Source organism: Kryptolebias marmoratus, linkage group LG23 (assembly GCF_001649575.2).
Source record: "Kryptolebias marmoratus isolate JLee-2015 linkage group LG23, ASM164957v2, whole genome shotgun sequence".
NCBI classification, from domain to species: Eukaryota; Metazoa; Chordata; class Actinopteri; order Cyprinodontiformes; family Rivulidae; genus Kryptolebias; species Kryptolebias marmoratus.
The window spans coordinates 7,878,612-7,894,971 of NC_051452.1; the positions used below are offsets into that span (position 1 = coordinate 7,878,612).

Consider the following 16,360-nt stretch of genomic DNA (forward strand, 5'->3'; position numbering starts at 1 on the left):
ATAAAACATTAAACTCAGCATCAAAACAAAAATACAACATTTGACAAAGAAAAACCAAAAGCACATATGGAAAATTGTTTTATGTTTTTTTATTTTACAGTCTTTTTCCAGTTTCCTTTCAGTGAACATTTGTAAAGGAACAAACCGTCAACAGAATGTCAAAAACTAAAGTTACAGTAAAAAATATCGGTGAATGATGGTATGCATCAGCGTGCACAATACATGTAAAGGTCTCCTGTTGCTGAGTGCTGAGGCTCCCTGAAGAGCATTGATCCATGTCTACGACCACAGAGGTCTCCGGCTCCTCCCTGATTGCCATTCTGCTGCTAATTAAACAGTCCAGCTTAACGAGTTCACGTTGATAACAAGCTTGGAGGAAAAGGTCACCCCATCACGCTCACTTCAATCGGACACCGTCAATAGGATCGCCGCCTGTGAGAGCAGGTACACAGGCAGAAGGGTAATCATCTGAAAGTTCAAGAAAAAGGCTGTTCTGAGGAGAAAGGAAGATGAAGCAAAAAAAAAAAAAAAACTGGAGCAGAATTGATTTCTTTTGTACCGGCTGCTCTTACATAAGCTCGCAATTTGACTTGGGAGTGACGACGAACCTTAACATCCCATTAAATTTCCATAATTCTTCTTTCTTTTAGGCCACACATTTGCACACAGTTCTTTTTTAGAAATGACTTTAATTTACACCTCTGAATGTTAATCACTTGCATTTAAATCATCATAAAAACAACTTAAAATCTCACATATTACCAGAATAAATTTTTGTGCATTAGCATCTCTTCACAGGGCTAATTATTGTGGAGCTTTGCTCATCCATAAATTTATTTTATTCGCAGTTAGCAGATTAAATGGTGAAGAACAATTAGACAAACACTGAACGAGTAGAGGAAAGCTAGAAGAAAGTGTCGCTAATCTAAAAACAACATGGCAGTATATTTAAATGAACCACGAGACTTTGAGAACAATGTTCTTTGAATAGATGATACCAAGGGGAGATGGTTGTGTCAGGATTTGGGTTTTCTTTGTGTTTCTGTATTTGGTTTATTGCTTCTTTTATTGTCTTGTCCCTGGGCCTGTTATCACTCACTTCTCCTCAGTCTATTGTTTGCCTATCAAGCCCATCTACACCTGTTCCTAGTGTTGTAATCATCTCACCTGTGCTCACTTCACCTAATTACCCTCTGCTTTTAAAACCCGGTCATTTCCTCCACTCACTGCTGGCTCATTGTTGATTCATGCACTGTCTGCTTGTCTTGTCCTGCCTCTCGAGTTGTTCTTTTATTCTTAATAAATTAGTTTCCTTTAAGTTCTCGCCATGAGTCTGGTGCTCTGGGTTCGCCTCCTCCTCTTCCCAACCTGACAGTTTGGCCATAAAGTGCATCACCACGATTGGAAACCAAACAAACACAACATATCAGCACAAACACTGTGTATCAGCTGTCAAGCAAAGTGGCGGAAGGCGATGATATGAGCTTGTTTTGCAGACATAAACCCTGGGCGCCTTGAAGTGATCGAGTTGATCATGAATTCCTTTGCAGACCGAAAGAGTTTAGGGTCAAAGGTTAGGCCATCTGTCTGACAGCTGAAGCTCGGACCAAAACTGGACAATGAACCCAACCACAGCAGCAAATCCACAACAGAGTGGCTAAAAGTGGTCCAGTCAAAGTCTTTAAGCCTTAAGAGAGCTGAGCAGAAACACATGTCTGCAAACCTCAATGAACAGAAGCAACGTTGTAGAGAAGAGTGGGCCAAAACTCCTTCACAATTATGTGAGAGAAAAAAGAAAACCACTACTGAGAGGTATCGCTACTAAAAGTGGTTCTACAAGCTGCTGGGTGGCAGAGTAAAATTAGTTTCTCTGCACAGCTTCTGTCTTTTGGCTCCGTTTGTGTTTGGTGGAATCTCTTGTGTGTTTTTGTAATTTGGATGAGGAAACCAAAGGAAAAGATTTCTTATTTTAGTTGCCCACAAGCATCAGGATAAACAATAAGAAGATATTGGAATCAACCAAAGTTGCCGGCTGGTATTGTTATTAGACAATAGCTTCTGGTCAAATATGTGCTCAGTTTATCTCAACAGAAATTAATTAGGATTCTACAGCAATAAAAAAACAGTGATATGAAAAGAGCTGTACTTATTTTAGAACCTCTTCCAACAAGAAAGTGCTCATCTTGCTGTATTTTTTTCAAGCAAGTCTGCAAATGTCCACCGAGAAACCCAGAGCAAGACACACAAACGCCTGACCTATATATCCTATCTGGCCCTCTCATCATTTATCTTACAGCGGCAGAATCAGGATAGATTGGTTCAATTAGACTGGCCTTTAATGTAATCTGTTTAATCCATTTCTATCATCAAAGCCAATACCTACCTCTCTCCTCGGAGAGTGGGATTAGCCCTCCGAGTGCATCTCAAAGTGAACATCTAGGCAAGAAAAAGGGGGGAAAGAATTGCCTTTGAGTTGATTGGATCCTTTCAATACCAGTGATATTTATTCTTTACAACTGGCTGTGAAGAAGAAGTAGAAAAAACAGGAAGTCTCAAGTGAAGTTTTTATATGTGAGATTTAAGATCTTCATATCCTGCCCAAGATTGGAAACCCATTTTGTCACAATGTCCAGTACCACAGTAAAAAGACAAATAAAGTCTCGGCTCCTTTTTTAGTGCATTCAGGAAGAAAACAGAAACTGCAATGCCTCAGTTTTATTAAAAGACTAGAAAATGGTTTCAGTTTCTATAAAAATACATTTTGACAGTAGGCACCAAGGCTTTGATGTGCTGATTGGCTCCTGCTGTTAAAGTATCAATTATAGCAAATAAAGCTTGTTAATTTTGATAAAACTAAGCGTTATTTAGAAATAAAGACAAGGTTATCTACTGGTGTGAACATGGTGAACATCATTATTCCACATTTTTGTGCTTTATGTAAATAATTAAATATTAAATGTTGGGAAATGTGGCACAAACATTTCAAAGTAGATGTTTTATCTCTAGTCTTTACTATCAAAATGTCTTCTTTAGGGTCCATTTTAGTGCGTTAGAAAGGAAAACTGTAACCATACGGACACCAAATGGTGATAATAATGTGCAACCAGGTAAAAACTTCAGTACTTGTTGTAATGAGAGAAACTTTATTAGTTGAACAACACATTTTGGCTTGTGGCCTTTATCTTCATCAAACATTAACAGTCAGGATTTCATTGGAGCAGGCAAAGACAAAAAAAATGAACCCAATCAACCAATCAAACACGTCCACATAAATGGTTCAACCAATGAGCAATGAAGCCTAATTTCTCAGGTTTTGATGACAAATCTCTATAATTCACAAAACAGAGCTCAAAAATTTGGGAAACCCCTTGACTTTACCACATTTTTCACGTTATCCCATGTGGAAAAACAAAGAGACCACATGAACATGTTCCAAAATCGCACTGGAAATGTGCAAAACATGTTTCATGTGTTAATTTTACATGCTTTCACAGGTAGGATGTGATTTTTCCTTGTTTGTTTTCCATGTTTCCATTGTTTTGTTTTAAATCCATTTAGAAGATGTGCTAAATATATTTTCACATGCATTTCATGTATGTCACATGCTAATTTAACAAGTTTCACATGTTTCTGCAGGTAAAGTTCACGTTTTCTTTTCATATTCACATGGGAAATGTGTTTTTCACATATGTCACATGGTAATTTATTTATCATGGTTTTACATAGGATTTTTTTTATATGTGAGGTTTAAAATCAGATGCTTCACATTTGTCACATATTGATTTACCACATGTGAAAATTATATGATTTTTGTTGTAAATCTGCACAGTAAACATGTGCAAAACGTGTTTCACACATGCTACGTGTTAGTTTACCAGGATTTTCCACATGTGAAGTTCATGTAGATTTAGTTTGGTGTCTGTCACATGTTATTTCAGCCTGTTTTCACATGTTAAAACAAGTGGATTCCACATGTGAGGTTTTTTCAGTGAGGGCAGTTCTGTTGTTTTCTGATGTGTTTACTGGAACGTTTTCTGTCTTTTTCATGACTTTATACCTTATTTTAGAGAGCTTTTTATGTAGTTGCCCATTTTGGTTTTATTCTTATTATTTATTACATTTGACAAAGATTTCCTTGAATTAAATCAAACAAAGTTGATTCTTGATGCTAAGCTTTTAAAGCTTGTACATTTTAGTGTGAGGTGATGATGTCATTCCCCTGGTTGTTAGAGGTAATTGTTTCAGTCATTGTTTTGTTAGATTTTTGGCAAAAGTACTTTTTTATGTTTAGAAAAACTAACAGTTGAGACATCCTAACTTTACTGTAGTGCAAACCTTCCATGCAGTATAATATGGTGTCAAGAAATTATTTTCATTTACGTTTTTTGTGGACAAAATTGATTTGGTGCCACTTTTTTATGAATGCATACATTGAGTGTAATTATTTTCCTTTTTCAAGACAATATAAAAATCTTAAGCCACAAATGAGCCACACTGGAAGCCAGCTAATTCTTTGAGCTCAGAGAAAAATCCAGCTGTGTATCTTGTATAAATACTTTTAGGCAACTAATACTGGCATAAAATAACAGTTTAGGTGAAATCTGATCAATGAGCGGATTCCAGCGGCTTCAAAACTAAACATTCTTGGTTTGCATCCTTCTTTTTTTCATTTCAAGCTTCTCATGCGTTTTTTCCAGAAAAAGATTGTGTTTAAGGACTCAGGGGTCTGCATTCAAAAACCCATGACATTTTTTTCCCTACCAAATTACATGGCTTTCAATGAGGCAGCGAGACTGTTTTGTAAATTCGTGTATTTCATCCAACAGCTGCAATCTGCTTCTACCTGCTGAGATTTCTGCAGGGAAGTGGGATTTTATGCTCAATATCCATTCATCCATCCCCCCAAGCCTGCCTGTCTGTACTCACACTCTCAGATGAAGGGAAAAATCAGTGTGCCGGCATACACTGCACACATGCATTTACTTGTAGTCTTTTTCTGCCATGCATATAATACCATTCTCTGATATCGCTTCCTCCACAATCCATAACTTCTTACATTCAAATCTGAAAACTGTTTTTCCCCCTACACCTGCCTTGATGCACTTTAAATCCAGCATTTGTAATAATTCTCCCTCTCTCTCATATAGTGTGGATTACCTGTGTGATTGCTTTTCAGGAGAATTCCCCGTGGAGCATTAGCAACGCCGCTCGTCGCAGTCGATGGAAGCACCCCCACCACTCTTTTTTTATGTGCAGAGGATGCCTGCAGATATTAAAGCCGTACGTGATGCTGCTTGTCTGAGTCCATTAACTTTTGTCTTACGGCTCCTGCGCATTTGCAGCATTGTGTGCTGAATGAGACTTTTTGTGTAAAGACTCGGTCGGATCTACGTAAACACGTGTTGACAGCGTCGTTCTTCACCTTGCACACGTATGAACACAGTGACTTGACTGCAGCTGACAGGTTTGATCAGAGGTGATTGATTGGAAGACATGAGGCATGGCTGCACATAGTAACATGTTAAGGGTTGGGGAGGCCTTCTGAGGACGTCCTACACCTTCCTCCCCCCGCTGTGTCAACGCAAGGCCTGCTGCAAATCATATTTGACAGTGAGTATTGATCAGCTGAATGAATGGATCAATGCTTGTTGATTGGGCAAAAATGCAAAAGGATGGTGTTAAACTGAAAAAATAAAGAGAAATTCAACAGATGTCACTTGAATGGGGAAAAAAAGGACCTTTAATTTGATACGTTTTTGCATAAAACCATTTTAAGACAACTTTTTACCCCTTTTATTTGACTGTAACTCAAATATTGATGTTCCATGCTAAATGACAGCAATAAATAAAGGAATGAAATGCTCACATTATGCATCTTTACTCTCTGCAGCTCAGTCTATTTGGAGCCCAGGTATTACATCTCCATGTGTATATACTGCCATCTGCGGACTGGTGCACGCATGTGCAAGCATTTCTGCAAAAAGCAGCACACCCTGAAAGTTAAGACATCATTTCTAGTCTTGTCAGAAGTTTATAGATAAAACATTTATCCTAATACTTTTTATAATCATTAAATCTTGATTATTATAGCCCACCTCATTTCATGCCAGGGTTTTAGATTAAGATATCTTGTGTTTAGAAATGACAAAGTAGTAAGTAGAAGCAGAAATGAAGCTGCAGCTGTTTTGGTCAAACCTTGAAAATTACATTTTAAACTATCTCATGAGATATCATAAGATGTCATGTTCAGAGTATGTGTGCTGACTGACTTTTAGCTACATCATATTTTAGCTCAATAGCTCTAAAACTGACTGAGTTGCAGCTTTTTTGTGTTGGCTAATGTCAATTTGATGTGGCAGCCATCTTGAATTGTGTGGAAAAGCAGATCTCATTTGGTCAGTTACAGACAAAACCACACACACACACACACACACACACACACACACACACTAAGGCAAATAATAATAATAATAAGTGTCATCTGGAGGAGAGCTTCTCCAGCATCCAGAAGCTGAAACAAACTGTCTTCCTTGAGCCTGAACACCTCTCAAAAATTGTCCAAAACAAGCGAGACATGAACTTCCAACTCATGGCCTCTGAGCTCTCACCTTCGTTCACCTGACACCAAATGCTGATCTCATAATCTCCGCCCTCCATTCACTTCATTTATCATTACCAAAAAAAAACTGCTGAAATGTGTCTTTGAATACAGTCACGGTCTCGGGTATTAATCAGAAAATCCAAACACTGCTTGACTAAGCTTAACCGTTGAAGGCTTTTGCTGCTTTGATAACATGGCTGTCATTAATTCCCCTGCCAGTGACAGGGACAGAACAGCTCAGCAAGCACAAAAGATGGAGGGGAAGTGCTGAGCCATAACTTTTACATGCACAAAAAAAAATGACATTGTATTTAATTACTATGACTGATCAAGAACATTTACACAGATTTTTACTCTGTCTTGAATTAATCTGTCTTAAAACTATGCTTTTTTTCTGTGTGATGCCACTTAACTTGATTTAACTTCGATTTAAGAACAATTCCAGCTTGAATTCTCTCTTCTGACACAAACGTTACGATGGTTGTGCACCATTATGGCATGCAGACCTTGACCCAATTGGCTGAATCCTGGACAGGCATGTTCCCCAACTTTTAAGGCACCTTAAACATATCGCTGAAAGTCAGTATTGGATGTTGGTGATCTTCTGCATTAAAACCAGGTTCTGGTTCTGTTCTGCTCAGGAACACTTCCACAGATCGTCGTCTGTAAACACAGCTCACCGTGCCGTCCACAGATGCTGCTTAAAGCTCTATCAGGCAAAGAAGAAGCCAGATCTGAACAGATGTGTCTCCTCTGGACCAAAGAGGAGAACTGTTCTGAGGTCAGACGGGTCCAAACCATCCAGCCTGCCTCTCTGATGGTATGGGGGTGCATTAGTGGGAAGCTCACACATCTGGAAAGGCTCCATCAATGCAGAACAGTATGTACAGGTTTCAGAACATCTGCTCTGATCCAGACAACCTCTTCTTCAGGGAAGGCTTATTTCCCTGTGCTAAACCACAGACTGCATCCATTACAACAGAAAGGCTTCATAGTAGAAGAGTCCAAGTGTTAATTACTAACTAGTTAAAAACATTTGACGCATTACGACGAGAAAACCAGCAAAGACCCAGGACCAAACAGCTAGAATCCTCCATCAGACAAGAATGGGACAACAGTCCTTCCTAAAACTTCAGCAGCTGGTTATTATTATTAAACAAAATATTTGCCATACTTAGAAGCATTCAGTGCAGTGGGTACGTGTGGTTGAATGATAAATTTTGATAATTAAAAGTTAATATTTAGAATACGATGGCTGATATAAGAAGATGATTTTTTAAAGCTGTAAACAGTCTTGAAAATTTCCCTCAGAAATAAGTCAGTAGTTGCTGAACAATTAGCTGCAACAGCTGATAAATTTAAGTCTGAACTGGCTGAACAATCAGGATCGAGCCTGAGATCTGAAAAAGCTGCAACTCTGTGTCCCGAAGAGTGACCGCCAGATGGCGCTCTGACACACAGTGATGCGTTCAGTCACTGATACTGCCGCTTCCTCCAGAAATAATTCTGAGAGATTTTGGGTTGTCTTTATGCTAAATATTTTTGTAGCCATCTGATAGCTTTGCACAGATTTCTGTTTTTCTTTTCTTAAAAAAATAAAGCTTTTAAAAAGGTCTTTTGTTCTTATAGCAGATTATAATTCTCTGTAAACATTTAGTCAAGGTGATTTAGCTCAGGATGACTTTAAAAATTGTCAGTATCTTTGCTTTGTTTTGCACTGTCAGACATGTGACTCAAGACTTTATTTTATTCGTCCTTTTATCCATTCAGGGCCCTCGTTAATGTTAGTGCAGCTGGCCCACGCCATGATACAACCTCCATCATGTTTAATTGTAAATAATGAGTTTTCTGAACCCAGTTTTTTCCTTCAGCTGTTTACAATATCTACATTTCTTTGTCCTTTTACTGCACAAAAGTTACATACCTTATGTTTATATGCCTATATTTTCCCAATTTTGAACATTGTTTTATTGTGTGTCAAAATCCATATTTTAGTGAAAAAGGCTCTCACACATGTTATCTGAGACTCCTGCAGTATATGTAAAATATATGTTTACTTGTATACATTTTCCTGTATTTACTGAATTTATTTTTAGCTTTTCAGCTTTTCATGCATTTACAATAATTTCCACAGTTTGACCCACAGTTTTGTTCTCTCGTCTCTGCAGAGAGAAGCTGCCAGCCCACAGAAAGATACAGACCTGTAAAACAACATCATGAGTGAAAAATCCCCCAGCTTGGCTGTCACTAAAAGAGGATTTAAATATACCTTTCCTAGAGAGACATTTCTTCAGGCGGCTCTCGTTGAATTTTAATTGCAGACCACTGCCCTGAATATCTATGCCCAAAGCTTATTTTTTCCTTTTCTGCTCCTCTTTATCTGGTTTAATCGAATCCAGTCCCCCTGAGTGTCCTCCTCTGTTGTTTTTTATGAGTTCACAAACAGTTTTGGGCCATGACAGCAGATGGTGATTAAAATGCACAGCCTCATAATTGCCTGAGATCTTTCTGTTACTCTCGTATCAGTGGCGATATCTGCCTGCACAGATAAAAATCATACATTTTCATAACAAATAAAACATTTAATTCATTTTACACATCAACCTTTGCTGCAGTTCAGCAACGCACAAACTTCAGGACACACTTTCTGCGTATTTTGAGTCTATCTCCAGTCCACAGCTGAAGGCCAGGAATCCAGCTGGTCCTAAAGAACCCCTTCAGTGCGTTTGCTCCTCCACACCACGATGGCAGTCATGAGCAGGGTGACCAGGACGGGCACGGCGATGAAGGGCGCCAGGATGCTGACCGGCGGGTCGTGGAGGAGCCGTCCGGTCAAAGCGCAGTCGTGGAAGTATCTCTGGTGGATCTTCATGAAGAAGCCATCGACGACCTCATTGGGCCAGAAGCAGTCCACTCTCAGGGCCACCTGGTAGGTGCAGTTCGTTAGACCTTCGTAGATCCTGCAGACAACACAGAGACGTTTGACTCTTAATGCAATAAAGTTTAAAACTGAAATTAACTAAAGGGATAACATTCTTTAAAGGGCCTTTCAGATCGTCTTATCTGGAGAAATGATGAAGTTGCAGCTGTTTTGGTCAAACTCGCCTGATCTCATGCAGTTTTGTTAAATCTGTTAGCGCTCAGAGTATGGATTGTGGACGACTCTCGGCTACTTCCACACCAAGTTTTCGCTCAGTATCAGTAAAACAGACTGAGTCGTAGTCATTTTGGTGTTTGCTAAGGTCAGTTAGCTCCAAAGCTGTAGACATAAATTCAATTATAACTTTCTAAGTTAAGTTTCATTACAGTTTTTCTAGAGATTTATGAGATATTTTGCTAACAGACAGGCACAAACACATACAGACGCGCCTTTCAGCTGCAGGGGATAAAGGATTTCATTTTTCATATCATGACAGTAAAAGTTAAATGTGCACTCAGATTTTCCTCTCATGTTGTCTTTGAAACGTCCTCTCAGATGACCAGCAAGTTTAACACGGCTAAATATAACGGCTGTGTGTGGACGGCAGGAGAAATGGAGATGCACACCAGCTGAGTGAGGAGCTCAGTGGAGATTCTCAACATACCAGGAGGGGATTCTTTTCTGGACACCAAAGGGAGCAACAAGAACAAAAAGACTGAGCCCTCGAAGCACGTTGATTCATTTCTGTGTGTGTTTTCTTCACAGAGACCAACAAATTATACAGATTGATTTTGTAGCAGACTTCATGTTGTTAAAGAACAACAAATAAAGCAATATTCCAGCTCAGAAAGTGAGTTTAAGTGTTGGAGCGAAGTGAAGAAACCTGAAAGGCTGTGAATCTGCATGTTTAAATCCACTCTGATGTAAGATTTCCTTATTTTATCAATAATTCTAAAGAACAAATAAGACGCTCACAGCTGCCAGTCACATATGTATGGCAAGCTGTTTGTGTATTTATTTGATATCCTTGAAATCAAGCGTCATTTTGAATATGCGTCACTAGTTGCACTAGTTCAGCATTTTGGCACACTAGTCCAACAAAGACTTTTACGAGTAACTGTTTTGGCCAACTAGTACCACTTTTGCCCAACTAGTTGGAGCAGAAGTCATACTAGTTAGCATTTTTTTTTCAAACTAGTTGCTCCCAACTAGTTGGCTTTTTAAAGCACCAGGGGACCATTTGACCAAACTAGTTGATGATGCGTTGCACAAGTTAACTAGTAAGCATAAAAAACCCTTACATGGTGCAGCAGATTTGCTGACTAGTATGACTTATGCTCCAACTAGTTGGGCAAAAGTGCCACTAGTTGGAAAATAAGTGTTACTAGTATAGGTGTTTGTTGAGCGAAAGCAACTAGTGCAGTGGAGTCACAAACTAGTGTGAAAGAAGGACGTCTGATATCAAGGATACTGAATAAATACACAAAAGGCTTGCCATATTTTTATGTGCAAATAAAGCAGAGAAAGCCTGAGCAGCATGCCGTACATCACTTTAACAAATGCCTCGAAGATAAGAAAAGTTTCACTTCCTGGCTTCTAGTTTTCCAGAAGTCTTTTATCCACAGTTATCTTTAAGGTGACCCACAGGGACGACTATTTCCCGAAGAGCGATGTGATCTGTGTAACAATGAGCTGCCTGACACGCAAAAAGAAAGATAGCTACAGGTAAAATTTAGTGCAGGAGAAGTTTGCTCTCGAAATGATAGATGGGACCGAGAAGTTGTGCGGTTTCAGCAAATTCATCAGATAATATTAAAGGCCTGTGTTGCTTGAAGGAATGCATATCACCCGCCTCCTTTCATGCCTGGGTTTTACACTTAATCTTGTGCTGAAAAATGATGGAGTTGTAGGTGTTAGTTAAACTTTATGCATTATCTATATGATATGACATTATTTTCAGTGTGTGTTTCTGTGGGCTGCAAGGTGTTTGAGTTGAAAATGGAAGGAAACATATTCAAAGGGAGACCCTACAAGTGTTGCTCCGTCTCGTTATATCTTGACCTGCATCTACAGCTCGGCTCTATTTTCATCTGAGTCAAACGCTGGCGTCACACATTGTTTCCAGGAGTTTTATTACACAGCCCTCGAAACGCCTGCGTGCTTTTTCCTGAGCTGCGCTGTAAAACGGGCGAAAAGAGCAGCAGCACCAATTATATTGTGCTGAACCGTGAGAGGACAGAGAGCCAGGAGGGAAATCACAGCGTTTTGACAGCAGCTTCTCGGCTTCTTTCATCCTCCAGGTCTGACTCATCCCCCTGACTGCTGGGGCTCCGAAAAAGTCTCACAGCCAAACAGGAACTCAAACACAACTGGACAAAATTTCATTTTTTTTTCACAGAAAGTGCAGAGTGACTGCTGGAATCTGCTGAAGAAGCTGAAACTGGGTTCTTAAAGCTAAAAGTAGCAGAACATGAGCTGAAAGCTTAAAGCATCAAAATAGTAGTTAGACGCTAAATGAAGCAAAACACTAGCTAAAAGGAGCAGGACACAAGCTGAAATCAAAAAGTAGTACTAGAAGCTAAAAGTAGGAAAAGCTAGCTAAAGTCTAAAAAGTAAAAAGGGTAGCTAAAAGCAGCAAAAACTAGTTAAAAGCTAAAAGTAGTATAAGAAGACCAAAATGGAGCAAATATACTGAAGCAGATTTCAAAGAACATTTCTGAAGGAACTGAAGATTTCTTAATTTATTTCTGAGGAGTATATTTTCCTAAAATAAAGTGTAAATAAATGTCTGTATTTGGTGTCTTTTTCCACAATCTGTGACAGATATATAACACGTAAAATTGTGTCTTTCCAGTGAGATAAATGTTGTCTCACATTTATACATATATATATGTTTGTGTGTGTATTGAGAAAGTTGGTTGAACAAAACTAAAATGGAGAGGCCTAAAACACCAAGGGGTGGTCCCGGCTAATTAGGTTAACGAGCTCCACCTTGCCAGCTGGGAGCAGCAGAGAGTTCCAGGAGCGAAGGTGGAGGAGATGTTTATCGTTCTGTAAAACAACTGAGGGGAAAAATGGAAAACTGTTCTTCAAAAGCTGACATTCTCTCCGGAAATCATGGCTGCTGCTTCCACCCCCCAGGCTAAAGAAGAGAGTTCGGCTTGTTTTGATGTGACGGCAACATGAACTGCAGTCTTTTTATTCCAGGTAAGGCCTTGTTTATTTCAGCAGCTCAAATCTTTTACTGAAAAAAGTAGTCTGTGGGATTCTCGCCTAAAAAAGGACAAACTGAGAGCTGTTAAAGAAGAAGCTCATTTGACAGATTCTGTGAAAAGTAGCTTCATTCAAAAAGGGGCCGTGTTCGTTTAATTCCAGTTAAATGCAGAGTTTAAACCAGTGGTGTCCCGTTCTGGTCCCGGAGGGCCGCCATCCTGCATGTCTGAGATGTTTCTCTGCTCCTCAGCAGGTTTTTGACTTCTGCAGAAGCCTGTTAATCATTGTCAATCAGTCAGGTGTGTCAGAACATCTAAAACATGCAGTAGTGCCTCTCTAGGACCAGGACTGGACAGGGGTCTCCAATCCTGGTCCTCCAGGGCCACCATCCTGCATGTGTTACTTGTTTCTCTGCTCCAACACCTGATTCAGTGGCTAAATCACCTCTTCATGTTCTGCAGAAGCCTGTTTATCACCCATTGATTCAAATCAGGTGTGTTGGAGCAGAGAAACACGTAAAACATGCAGGATGGTGGCCATTGAGGACCAGAACTGGACACCACTGACTCTGGAGTTAAGGCTGTATAGTCTAGTTCTACTGGCGTTTTTCAGAGCATGCCAACATTTATTTATGTATGTGTGTATTTTTAAACAGGTTTGAAGTTAAAATGGGCAGTGTGATCTTGCTTATAATATACAGAGAAATATCCCCTGCAATAAAACATTGTGATCCTGCCATAACAGTTTAAAAAGCACTGTAGCAATAAATATGACCCAGTAGGTATCTGGTGCCTACGAGGTGTGGTTAACCACATATTATCCTCCTCTAATCTGTTTCCTCAGCAGCTTTGCTTTATTTCCTTCTAAACTTCTGTTGTTTTATGTCGTTGTATTTATTTTTATTCGTTTTTTGTCTTTTAATGCAAAAACAAAAACAGAAATAGTGACAGAATTTGACATTTGAAGCCTCGCACTTCAGCAAAATTTCCCAAGGTTCTGTTTTCAGCCACAACAGGTCCTGCAACAATGACTTTTTTATGAGTACTACTCACTTCTTGGACATCTCAGTTCCTACAGCAGCTCTTCTATGTTTTTTTTCTTGTTTAGTTGTAGTGCTTTTTAATTTTAAAGGAAGAAGAAAGATTAAATGTTGAGGTTGACCAATATCCAGAGACCCAAACTCTCATTACTGTAAACAAGCTATTGTCTGTTGATCAACAGATTAGTGATTCTGGTGAGAAATCTTCTTTAATTTGTGGTGAAGTTTATGATAAAATCCACTCAAGCAGCAATCTGTGTTCCAACACACTTCAGGGTGACACGTCCTGTGTTTTAGTGATGTGCTTCCAGTGTCTTTGGCTGCATTTATCACCTTTTTTATCATTATTACGATAAATAGCAGAAATACTGTAATAAATTGGGTCCATATCGCCCATCTCTAGTTTGACTCACTCCACTGTGTGGGGCCAGCTGCACCACAAGCCTGACTCCAGTCTTCCCATGTTGACCTGGAACTCATCCAAGCAGAAATCTCTGATCATCGTTTCGTAGAAACGAACGTTGCAGCCGGACTCTGAAGGGACGACAAGAGCTGTGGAAGAGGAGACAAAAGACAACATAAGAAAAGCAAAAATACGCCTCATTGTACAAATGCAACAGAGATTGTGGAAAGAGCCTCAGCGTTCATCTGCTCTGTTTACTGCCTTCATAATTAGGAATATGTTTGTGCAACAAACAAGGTTATGTTCTGGCTATAGTTATTCTCACTGGGACATTTCTTCCCTATTAGGCTGCTACTTTCACCAAGAAAAGATTTTAATTTGCAATCAGAGTCCCAATCCCATTTGTTTACTTCAGAGATGTGTGCAAACAGCCTCTTAATGCGGAGGCAGACCGCCGCCGTCCCACCGGTATGAGAACTGAATGTAATACCGTGGACGGGGAGAGGGAGGCTAACAAAGACCCCTGCGTGGAAAACCAGCGGGTTGTTGTTTCGATCGGGAAAACGCGGCGGATCTCGGCCTGTGCCGGCCTGATAAGGGCCAACTGTTTGCCCATTGTGTTTGCGCCAACTTGCCGAGCTCTCCCAGAGGCCCCCGAAGGCCCCGAGGGAGACCCGACGTGTTGACGGCGAGCTTTTAAAGGAGGTGGTGTGAAAAGAAAATGGTGTTTGTGACAACCAGCTGTTGAGATGGAGCAGCAAAAGGCTCAAAGTTGGGATAATTTTGAAAAAAAGCAAGTTTATCACCCACTTTTTGTCCTTAAGTAACTAATACAGAGAAAATTAGACTATTTTAGGCAGAATCCTAGCAGATGCTACAATACTGCTAACTTTGTGGTCTTCCTATGCGTATTAGCTGTTTGTGGGTCACAAATGATTAGTTTTTGATGCCCTGAGGTAACCTTGACACTTTAACAAGCTGCTGAACCAAATTCTGCAAATTATCTTCCCTGAGATGACACTTACACACGAAAAAAGAGGTTTTACATACACACACAAAAAAAAAACCTACCCATTTATAAATTTGGACTACATTTCTGTGCTTTAGATTTGTTGCAGGGACATAAATCAGTGGAGGAGAAGCAAGAACCTTTCAAATAAAACATTAAATCGAGCTGCTAATGTTTTGGGGAAAATTTATTGTGCCTATTTCAGATTAAGATTTTAAACCCGATACATTTTTTTGCAGGATTTCGGACAGCTTCTGCTATAACAGAATGTATGAACTTTGTTAACAGAAAAAACTCAACCAGTTAAAGCTGAATTTTGAAGCAAAAAAATGCTCAAACTATGTATTAGGGATGACTCTCAGCTGCTACCACACAATATTTTAGCTCAATATCCTTTAAATGAACAGACTTATGGGCGTTTCTGTGTTTTCTAAAGTCAATTGGCTATGGCAGCCATCTTAAATTGGTCCAACTCCAAAAGTTAGTCAGATGTAGATGTGACGTTTCATTAAAATCTGTCAAGAGTTTTATGAAATATTTATCTAACTGAACGGCAAGGGCAAATTTAGCAGATTGTTCTGTATATTTCTAAATGTCCTTCCACATAGTTTACTTAATACTTCATTTATTTTATATTTTCTCACTCTTTTCCTCATTTGTGTCTTTATTACCTGCTTTTCCCCACATTTCCAGACTTAGAATTTGCAGCCCTGCTTTCACAGAGAGCTTTAATGAATGTGTTGATTAAAATAAGAATAACAGTCAATACATCCCTGTTGTGTTCCGGCAAGTAGTTTCATCATTTCTTCGAATTCTAGATACAATAAAACAATCAGTTAACATAAACGGTCAGCTTGTGAAAAAGATGAAGAGAGTGGGTGGAAAGCTGATGACAAATAAAAACCAGTTTCCCACCTCAGAGACCCCCTCACCTGTGAGCAGCAGCAGCAGAAGCAGGACGCTCCGCAGAGCCATGCTGGATCCAAACTCCAAGACCAAGACCCAGGTTTTAGTCTCCTCAGTCCCTGGAGACCAGCAGCATTCTGATCCCAAACTTCTGTCCAAAACCAGTGATCCAGGAGAGACAGATCAACCACAAGTCAGGAGGAAGGCGCGAAAAAAATCCCCCCCCTTTTCACTCCCCGCAGCCGTTATGTGTCATCTGAGCCCCTGGT

General features: G+C 39.6%; 2 protein-coding genes across 2 annotated transcripts in view; one reads left to right on the forward strand and one right to left on the reverse strand.

Moving 5' to 3' along the window:
• Positions 1–8,667: 8,667 nt before the first annotated feature.
• On the reverse strand, positions 8,668–16,339 carry LOC108242187 (receptor activity-modifying protein 1). Its single transcript, XM_017426871.3, has 3 exons — positions 16,118–16,339; positions 14,187–14,325; positions 8,668–9,561 (listed from the first exon to the last, which is right to left on the reverse strand). The coding sequence occupies exons 1-3, from the start codon at positions 16,158–16,160 to the stop codon at positions 9,306–9,308; spliced, it is 438 nt and encodes a 145-aa protein (XP_017282360.1). The 5' UTR covers positions 16,161–16,339; the 3' UTR covers positions 8,668–9,305.
• The window catches only part of LOC108242203 (receptor tyrosine-protein kinase erbB-4), a 315,331-nt gene continuing 311,588 nt past the window's right edge, over positions 12,618–16,360 (forward strand). Inside the window, exon 1 of the mRNA XM_025008210.2 lies at positions 12,618–12,728. The gene's annotated coding sequence lies outside the window, so the exon portion shown is untranslated. The remainder of the gene's footprint in view (positions 12,729–16,360) is intronic.

Bases quoted from the DNA above. Each gene is read 5' to 3' on its own strand.
- LOC108242187 (XM_017426871.3), bottom strand. From the start codon at position 16,160: ATGGCTCTGCGGAGCGTCCTGCTTCTGCTGCTGCTGCTCACAG. The intron at 14,326-16,117 runs GTGAGGGGGTCT...CCTCTTCCACAG, and splicing joins TCTGCTGCTGCTGCTCACAG to CTCTTGTCGTCCCTTCAGAG. The intron at 9,562-14,186 runs GTGAGTCAAACT...TGTTGTCTGCAG, and splicing joins AGCTGGCCCCACACAGTGGA to GATCTACGAAGGTCTAACGA.